The 10722-nt window shown below is 34.7% G+C and overlaps 1 protein-coding gene across 1 annotated transcript in view; it reads left to right on the top strand.

The window, feature by feature from the left end:
- LOC107639562 (omega-3 fatty acid desaturase, chloroplastic) overlaps positions 9540-10722 on the top strand; it is a 3269-nt gene continuing 2086 nt past the window's right edge. Inside the window, exons 1-2 of the mRNA XM_021121414.1 lie at positions 9540-10420; positions 10615-10704. Coding sequence (XP_020977073.1) covers positions 9879-10420; positions 10615-10704 — 632 coding nt within the window. The 5' untranslated portion in view covers positions 9540-9878. The remainder of the gene's footprint in view (positions 10421-10614; positions 10705-10722) is intronic.

Here is a 10722-nt window from a genome sequence, read left to right as displayed (position 1 = left end):
CATATGCATTCTTGAATTCTTAGTGTCTAAGCATTAAAGAATTCTGAGTTTGGTGTCTTGCATGTTTTCTTTGCATTAAAATTTTTTTCAAAATTGTGTCTATGATGTTCATCTTGACATTCATAGTGTTCTTGGTGTTCATGTTGACATTCATAGCATTCTTGCATGCATCACATGTTTTGATCTAAAAATTTCATGCATTGCATAATTTTCATGTTTTTCATAAAAATAGTGATGAGCGGATAATTTATACGCTTTTTGGCATTGTTTTTAGTATGTTTTTAGTAGGATTTAGTTACTTTTAGGGGTGTTTTCATTAGTTTTTATGTTAAATTCACATTTCTGGACTTTACTATGAGTTTGGTTGTTTTTCGTTGATTTCAGGTATTTTCTGACTGAAATTGAGGGACTTGAGCAAAAATCAGATTCAGAGGTTGAAGAAGGACTGCTGATGCTGTTGGATTCTGACCTCCCTACACTCAAAGTGGATTTTCTGGAGCTACAGAACTCGAAATGGCGCGCTTCCAATTGCGTTGGAAAGTAGACATCCAGGGCTTTCCAGTAATATATAATAGTCCATACTTTGGTTAAGAATTGACGACGTAAACTGGCGTTCAACGCCAGCCTTCTGCCCAAATCTAGCGTCCAGCGCCAGAAAAAGATCCAAAACCAGAGTTGAACGCCCAAACTGGCACAGAAACAGGCGTTCAACTCCACAAATGGCCTCTGCACATGCAACACTCAGGCTCAGCCCAAACACACACCAAGTGGACCCCGGAAGTGGATTTATGCATCAATTACTTACTCATGTAAACCCTAGTAGCTAGTTTATTATAAATAGGACCTTTTACTATTGTATTAGGCATCTTTGTATTATCTTTTGATCTAAGGATCACGTTTTGGGGGCTGGCCATCTCGGCCATGCCTGGACCTTTCACTTATGTATTTTCACGGTAGAGTTTCTACACTCCATAGATTAAGGTGTGGAGCTCTACTGTTCCTCAAACATTAATGCAAAGTACTACTGTTTTCTATTCAATTCATCTTATTTCGCTTCTAAGATATTCATTCGTACTTCAATCTGAATGTGATGAACGTGACAATCATCATCATTCCCTATGAACGCGTGCCTGACAACCACTTTCGTTCTACCTTCAACTGAATGAGTATCTCTTAGATCTCTTAATCAGAATCTTCGTGGCGTAAGCTAGAATGATGGCGGCATTCAAGAGAATCCGGAAAGTCTAAACCTTGTCTGTGGTATTCCGAGTAGGATTCAATGAATGAATGACTGTGACGAGCTCCTAACTCGCGATTGCAAGGCGTTAGTGACAGACGCAAAAGGATAGTAAATCCTATTCCAGCATGATCGAGAACCGACAGATGAATAGCCGTACCGTGACAGGGTGCGTTGACCATTTTCACTAAGAGGATAAGATGAAGCCATTGACAAAGGTGAACGGAGTTGTGAACCATGGTCTTGGCATCATGTTTTTGGTGCCATTTCCAGGGAAAGAAAGAGCAATGAATTTTACATAATTAAAGTGTAATCACGATTCCGCGTACCAGCCGCCTTAGCCGAGACGTTTTGAGCTGCAGTAGCCTTCCTTGCCCTCTTAAAGGCCTTCATGGATTCATTATTCTTAATCATCTCTGCAAACATAACACAATAACGGGAAACCAAGTTATGAATCAGGAAAGAGCTTACAAGAGATAAAATCGACAAAACAATCAAAACCAAAAATTGACCACTAGCCAGCTCAGCTCGGAGGAGAGAGGGGTTGGCTAAAAATTTCTTTGTGTCGAGATGGGGAGGCTGCCCCCAGTTTTCTTCCAGCACAGTCACAAAAGCTTGCTCAGCCTCATCTAACATCTCCCACGTATATTTAGATACCATTACATTCTTTTGCCATTCCAAAGGAAAGGCGGGCTCATCATTTTCATCCAAAAAAAAAGGGCCGAGCTCCTTCAACAGCTCGGACCCTAAAAAAGTAATTCTTGAAGTCACGGAAAGATTCATCAAACACGGAGAAAACCTTTTTTCCTGGGAAGTTCGGAAAGAAACCCAAGCGGCTTTCTTCTTAACTACCCCAGGCTTTGTCAAAACAAAGAGATAAAAGAAGAGGGATTGTGAAGCAGGGATAACGAACTCATGACATAACAACTGAAATATTTTTATAAAACTCCAGGAATTGGGGTGAAGTGGGGATGGAGCTACATTACAGGACCATAATAGGTTGGTCTCAAAAGCAGTAAAAGGAAGAGTGATATTCATTTGACTAAAAAAGAAGTCGTAGGCATAGAAAAAGGGGCGCTCTCCAGCAATTCGGGTAGAAAAACAGACCCTCTCCTCAGAGTTTGGAGATACAAGCTCATAGTTCTTTTCATCACCACCATTACCACAAATCCTATGAAATTGCCTAAGTTTCTGACAAAACTCAGAGTCAACCAACGAAACACACAGAAGAACCATGGAATCCACCCAATCAGCCATGCCCTCAGGGACTTGGGAAGACGTCTCAACAATATTTTTGCGAGAAGATATGAGGCCAACTAATCCTACAACAAGAAAAGAAGATCGGATTACTAAAAAATATCTCGGATGAAAGACAAAACAACTCGGCCAACATAATTCAGCGCAGTATAAACAACAAAAAGAAACTCCAGGACCCACACCAAAGATCCAGGGGCATCCTTTGGAGGCAGGCACAGAACAAGGACTCAGGAAAACCCACAAGCTCACACCTTGATAACGACCCCTTTCGACTAAAATGACACTTTGAATAAAAGGCCATGAGCCACGGGTAAAACCATTAGAATAAACTACCCTCCAGACCCACAGTCCCAGTTTAGTCAACAAACGAAGCAACCAAATAAACAGCTCAAGAAGAAGTCATCAAAGACACAACCTTTTTCAAGAATAATAAAAAAATAGAAGTTATCTTTTGCAAAATTTGTCAACAAAACATCAAAGGAGAAACCTTTTGAGAAAGCAAGTGGGTTCGTGCAGATCACAGAAGAAGAAAAATAAACGACAATAAGCAAGCAGATGCACGGTAATACAAAAAGATTCAAACTTTTTAAAGTAAAAAAAGGCACAATGCAAGTGACGAAGAAAGTAAGAAAGAACCAACCTGGAAAAGTAGGAGAAAACCCTGAAGAAAAGCTGAGAGCAGAAGCGACAGGGAGTAGAGCCACCTCTCGAACAGAAAGCCTCACAGAAGTAGAAAATGGAAGATGGAATCCAGAGTCGCCCTTTCACAGCAAGGAAAGCACTAATGATCGCCAAAAATACGACACAGGGAAGAAATACGAAAACCGCAAATTTCAGAAAACAGAAAGAGAGAAAGAAAGGGGAAGTTACGGAGAAGAGAAACCGTTTTTTGGGGTGTGAAATTCAAAATAAAGAGGCTGAGAGAAATGGGGTAATTAAAAACCAATTAATGATGATATTAAACCCCTTGCATATTCCCAAGGCTAAAGAGCGCTAATGCAAAAGCGCGCGCTTTTAAGAAGCAAAAGAAAACGTTTCATATTCAAAAAGAGAACGCTACAAAGATGAAGTCGACAAGATGCTCGAGTTCGGCTTTACCAGAGAAGGATCAAAGTCTTAAGAACTAGGACTCGACCTCAAAAATAAAGACCGAGCTCGAGTAAGGGCACTGTTTATACCCTGGGTCGAGCTATCCGACCCGGGATGTTCAGTAACAAGGCGACCGACCTCTTCAGGTCAGACTATCCGACCTCTTCTCAAAGAGCTCGGCCAAATCGACAGGAAAGCCCAAAGAAGGGCCCAAAATCAAGGAACACGACCCAAAATCCTAAGGCAGCCCAAAGCCTACAGAGAGAAGGGCGGTTCCCTTGAAGATAAGCTGACCTCGCCCAAAGATAAGATAAGATAAGATAACTAACTTATCTAAAAAGGTCACTCCACACTACTATAAATATACTGGAGCACTCAGGTATAACTCATACTCTGATTCTATTAAAAACCTGCTTAATACCCTTGCTAACTTAAGCATCGGAGTCCCTTGCAGGTACCACCATCCTCCGGTGATAAAGGATCAGCAGCACAGCTAGTCCAACAAGTCGGGTACGACAACTCCGGTCACTACCCACCAGCCGGACACGTCAGCTCCGACCGGTACAGAAGATCTCGTCCGAGATCGACCTACAGTTTCAGGTAACCCTCGGAACAATTATCAAAAGCATGCTTTGAGCTATAATGTGAAAAATTTGTACTATCAATGTGGATTAAAAGGTCATTGGTCGCGTATACGCTGTATCTTTGAATATTTTGTCAAGCTATATCAAGAATCTATCAAAAGAAAAGGACAAAAACAAGAGCTCAATTTGACTATACAAAGAGATGAAGTTGAAGCTAATGGTGTTGAAATGGAACTGAAATCCATCGTAATATCTTTGCAGAGCTTGATGACATCCTTGATATTAGCAACCCATGCAAGTCTAAACCAAGTCATTTTGATGATCTAAGTGATGTTACTCATTTAGATGAATTAAATTTCTTTTAGAAGAATATTAATTAGAAATCTATCATTTTTTTAGATGTTTTCTTTCTTCATAGTTAGTTTTTTCTTTCTTTTGGTTATAGTTTTTATTTGTTTTCAAAACTTTTGTATTTTTTTCATTAATGGTAATTTATTTTTATTTTCGTAATGATATGGATATTTCTCACGCTTCACTCAAATTCAATAATGAAGAAGTATGTTTCGCTGATAGTGTTTTAACACATACAATATTTAGAGATAAAAGACATTTTGTCTCTTGTTAGAAAGAAAATAAATGTAAGTACGATTGTTGGTAGTGCAAAAATGATTGAAGGCTCTGGAAGAGCTACTATGGTATTACCTAAAAGAACCAAGTTCTTTATAAATAATGCATTATTATCAAGTAAGTCTCATAGAAACTTACTATGTTTTAAAGATATCCGTCAAAATGGATACTATATAAAAACCGCAAGAGAAAAAAAATAATGAAGATCTCTATATTACAACTATGATATCAGGAGAAAAATATGTATTAGATAATTTATTCGCTAACTCTTTCGGTTTGTACTACACCACTTAACAATGTGGAATCACATGCCATAATAAACTAAAATTTATAAATATAAATATATTTACAATTTGGCATGACAAGTTAGGACATCTGGATTCAATCATGATGAAAAAAATCATCGAGAATTCATCTGGTCGTCTTCTAAAGGTACACAAAATTCTTCAATTTAATGAACTCTCATGTGCTGCTTGTTTTCAAGAAAAATTAATTACAAGACCATCACAAAAAAAATTGGGATTGAATAACCATCTTTTCTGAAATGTATTCAGGTGATATATGTGGGTCTATTCACCCACCATGTGGACTGTTAAATATTTCATGATTTTAATAGATGCATCTTCACGGTGGTCCCATGTTTATTTTCTATCAACTTGCAACATGGCGTTTGCGAGATTATGAGTTCAAATAATTAAATTAAAAACTCATTTTCAGACTATTCTATAAAGACAATACGTCTTGATAATAATGGTAAATTTAGTTTCCAAGCATTTAATGATTATTGTGTGTCAACTAGAATTACGATAGAAAAATTTGTTGCTCATGTACACTCTCAAAATGGTCTAGTCGAATCATTGATTAAACACCTTTAGTTAATAGCTAGACCATTATTTATGAGAACTAAACTGCATGTTTAAGTATGGGGCATGCTATTTTGCATGGTGCAGCACTTATAGATATCAGACCAATAAGTTATCTTAAATCCTCTACATTACAACTGACTTGCGGTCAGGAGCCAAACATTTCTCATCTTAGGATATTTGGGTATGTATTTTATATTCTAATTACTCTACCACAATGCTCAAAGATGAGACCCCAAAGAAAATTGGGGATATAGGTTGGTTATGAATCCCCGTCAATTATAAAATACCTTGAACCGACAACGGGTGATTTATTTAAGGCAAGAATTTTTTTATTGTCACTTTGATGAAACAATTTTTTCAAAATTAGGAAAAAAATAAACAATTAAAAAAGATATTACTTTGGAATATATTCTCATTACCCCATTTACATCTTTGCACTAAACAATGTGAACTAGAAGTACAAAAATTAATTCGTATGTAAAATATTGTAAATCAATTGTCAGATACATTTACTGACCTAAAAAGAGTAACCAAATCTCACATTTCAGCTGCAAATGCACCAATAAGAATAAGTGTCTCAAAAGAATAAGTTGTTAGTGTAAATAAAAGCAATCCATGCTAAAAGTGTAGAAGACCAATTGGTTTTAAGGATAAAAATTCCCGAAAAAGAGAGATAATTAATCATGATGGTCATAATATGAAAGCAAGTATTTAAAGGGAATCCGAAGACATAAATATTGATAAAAACCTCTGAAAAGGTTCACGTACCTGAAATAAAGAGATCTCAATAAGTTATGTCATTATCAGAAAAATATGGGACCGAAAGCATACTGTTGTTGACAATATTTTTGCTTATAATTTGCTGTTGAACTAGTAAAGTAAAATGAGAATCACGAATCAAAATTTGTCAAAGAATGCAGACAGAGAGATGATTGGCCAAAATGAAAAGACGTAATTCAAGCTGAATTAACTTTTCTTAGAAAACGTGAAAGTTTTGGTCTTATAGTCAAAACACGTGAAGGTATAGAACCAGTGGGATACAAGTGGATTTTTGTGCGCAAACGAAATGAGAAAAATGAATTAGAAAGATATAAAGCACGACTAGTAGCACAAGGGTTCCCACAAAAATCTGGTCTTGACTATATGAAAACATTCTCCTGTGTGGATTCAATTATGTTAAGATATCTTATTAGGTTGGCAGTGCATGAAAAATTTGATATGCGTCTAATGAATGTTGTTACACCCTATTTATACAACTCAATTGATAAAAAAATTTATATGAAAATCCCTGAAAGATTTAAAGTTCCTAAAGCATATAATAAATCTCCAGAAATTTGTTCAGTAAGACTTCAAAAATTCTTGTTTGGATTAAAACAATCTGGATTTATATGGTATAAACGTCTCAATGAATACTTATTGAAAGGTGGATACAAAAATGACCATGTATGTTCATGTGTGTTCATAAAAAGATTTGAATATAAATTTGTTATTATTGTAGTATATGTTGATGATTTAAACATCAATGAAAATTTCCAAAAATTGTAGATTATTTAAAAAGAAAATTTGAAATGAAAGATCTTGGCTAGACAAAATTTTTTCTTGATTTACAAATTGAACATTTGAAGGATGGTATATTCATCCATTAGTCAATTTATACTGAAAAACTTATGAAAAAAGTTTACATGAACAAAGCACACCCATTGAGTACTCCAATGGTAGTGAACTCAATAGATATGGATGAAGATTCATTTCGACCATGTGAAAGTAATGAAAAGCTCCTTGATCCTGAAGTACTTTACCTTAGTGCTATTAGTGCACTAATATATCTTGCTAATAATACAATATCAGATATACCATTTTCAGTAAACTTGTTATCGAGATTTAGTTCTTATCCAACTAGAAGACATTAAAATGATGTTAAACATATATTAAGATATCTTCAAGGATCTATTGATAAGGGTTTATTTTACTCTAATAAAATAGAATTTCAATTAGTTGGATATGCAGATACATATTTTCTTCCTGATCCACGTCACAAACAGGTTATCTATTCACAAGTGGAGGAACAACTATACTTAACGCTTAACAAAGCAAACCATAGCTGCAGCCTCCTCAAATCATGCAAAAATATTGGCAATTCATGAAGCAACTTGAGAATGTGTTTGGTTTAGGTCAATCAGCCAACATGTTCAAGATATATGTGGTTTACCTTTGAAAAAAATACCAATAGTCATATTTGAAGACAACTCTACTTGCATACATCAACTAAAAGAAGAATACATCAAAAAAGATATAACAAAGCATATTTCACCAAAACTCTTCTATTCTCATAATCTTAACAAAGTGGTGATATAGACATTCAACAAATTCATTCCAATGATAACTTAGCAAATTTGTTCACTAAAGCACAACCCACTTTAATATTTGAGAAGCTAGTATATAAGATCGGGATATGCTGGTTAAGAGATATCAAGTGATGTAATTATTAGGGGAATAATATGGGTTACACTCCTTTCCTTAACCATAGTTTTTATTCCATTTCAAATTTTTCTTGGTAAAGTTTTTAACGAGGTAGCTAACTAACATATTATAGTAAAGACATCCAAGGGGGAGTATTATAAATATATTTATTACCGATGCTCTAGACTATAACCATAATTTAAAATTTAAGTAGATAGAGTCAGTTATAAATATAACCTAACCGAGTCAGCTAGAAGTTGGGCCCTTGACTATAAATAGTCTATAAATATAACCTAACTGTGTACAGCATAATCATTAATAAACTCATCTACTATTTTTCCTATTTTCTCTCCTCTTCCTCTAGTCTCAAATACTAATCCTTATTTTCATAACATCTCAAATTTTATTTTATTTTTATTTTGTCCCATAAAATTTTAATTTGCATCAATAACAATTAAATTTTAAGAATTTTAGGACTAATTCAGCAATAATACTTGATAATTAGGAGCTAGTAACAGAACTTTTATGTCTGATTTACTTGTGTTAAAAGTTGTCACTGTAAAGTTGTTGATGAATTAGTTCTAAACTTTTTGAAAAATTAGTTGTCAGAGATATATTTAATGTAAATAAAAAATTTATAGGATAAAATAAAAACAAAATAAAATTTAGAGATATTATAAAAAAACTAACTATTGATTGTTAAAAATTAATAGTACGGATAAAAAAAAGTTTAATTTTGATACATTGACCGTCTAAAGTGTTTTACACAATCGTGCAATCACATCTGTTCTTTTAAACGATCACTCACGCGGTCAATGTGAAAATGTAGTTATTTTTAATGATATGACATTACGTAATTAAATACACGTGTAAAATTATTTTATACTGTGAGTGTATCAAAATTTAAAAATAAAACTTATTTTAAACATTTGAAATATTTTTTAAATTTTTTTGAAAAATTTAAGAAAGAAATAATTTATCTTTTAATGATAAATAGTAAGTTGAAAATTTGCAATTTAAGATACTCAATGCAAATAATTTTTTTTATTGAAATCCAAAAAACATAAAATTTTCTACTTTTATAATGCATTTATTAGAAACAAAAACACTTTAGAAATTTCTAAAAATAAATAAACTTAACAAACAATCCTTTCATATAAAATTCTTTTTCCAAAACAAATCTGAAAAGAAGAAAAAAGAATTGATGTTCCAATTCTGTGATGAGTCAAAAACACGGCACAAGGGAACAGAAGAATTCATTCAATTCCACATATCAGAGAATCAGTACAGACTCTAGGGTAAACACGCATTGGTTTGTTGGTCTCTTTTGAACACAACACACACAACTTAAAAAATTCATTAAAATAATAAATAATAATATGACCAAATTGCAGCCTCAACATTTCATACGCACCTCCCTCCCACCTTCACCTTCATATAAATATTAAGTCCCACGTTCAGCTTCGAAAGCCAGAATTGCAAACCCTCTTGATTCCTCTTCAAAGTTTTTTCATCGCTGCAAAGGGGTGAAAAAGCTTGTGTTTTTGTTTTAGTCGTTGCTAACAAAAGGGGTCACGTTTGATTTGATCTGAAATTTCCTCAATTATTATTGGTTTTATAATAATATATATTCTCTCATCAAATTATTTAACAGTATTCTCTGGCACTCTTAATTGCCTCGGGTTGCATATCTTCTGTTTGATTTATTGCCTTTTCTGTCCCTTTTGAATCTAAGGTTCCAATTCTTTTGGGTCTCTAATGGCAACTTGGGTTTTATCAGAATGTGGCTTAAAGCCTCTTCCACCAACATTCCCTAGACCCAAAACTGGTATTGTTAATTCTAACTCTAACCCTTCAAAGGTTAGATTTTTAAGCACAAAAAACAATGGTGTTTCTTTTTCAGATCCAAAGTTTCAATCCAGAAGAAGCTTTACAAGTTCTAGCTTCAGGGATAGAAACTTTGGGTTAAGGGTTAGTGCCCCTTTGAGGGTTAGCCCTATTGAAGAAGAGGAAGTGAAGAAAGATGTGAAAATCAATGGTGGTGGTGTTGAGAATGAAGTTGGTGAATTTGACCCTGGAGCACCACCACCATTCAATTTGGCTGATATTAGGGCAGCAATACCAAAGCATTGTTGGGTGAAAGATCCATGGAAGTCAATGAGCTATGTAGCCAGGGATGTAATTGTTGTTCTTGGATTGGCTGCTGGTGCTGCTTACCTCAACAGCTGGCTTGTTTGGCCTCTTTATTGGGCTGCTCAGGGGACCATGTTCTGGGCACTTTTTGTTCTTGGCCATGATTGGTAACTAACTACTAATCACTATTTTTGGTTCATTCTACTTTGGTTTTTGTTTTTCACTATTTATGATTCTGTTCTTGTTCTTCTTGTTGTATTAACTTTGTTTTTTTGTCTTTTTGGGTTGCTGAATTTGCTTTCAAAATTGGGTCTTCATGTGTGCTTAATTGTTTGTTTTTTGGATTTTATCTTTTTTTCAGTGGCCATGGAAGCTTTTCAAACAATCACAAACTAAACAGTGTTGTTGGACACCTGCTACATTCTTCAATTCTAGTTCCTTATCATGGGTGGTATGCTCCAAATTGTTA

Source organism: Arachis ipaensis, chromosome B04 (assembly GCF_000816755.2).
Source record: "Arachis ipaensis cultivar K30076 chromosome B04, Araip1.1, whole genome shotgun sequence".
NCBI classification, from domain to species: Eukaryota; Viridiplantae; Streptophyta; class Magnoliopsida; order Fabales; family Fabaceae; genus Arachis; species Arachis ipaensis.
The sequence above is the reverse complement of the archived record's forward strand: the minus strand, read 5'-3'. Positions and strand labels throughout refer to the sequence as shown.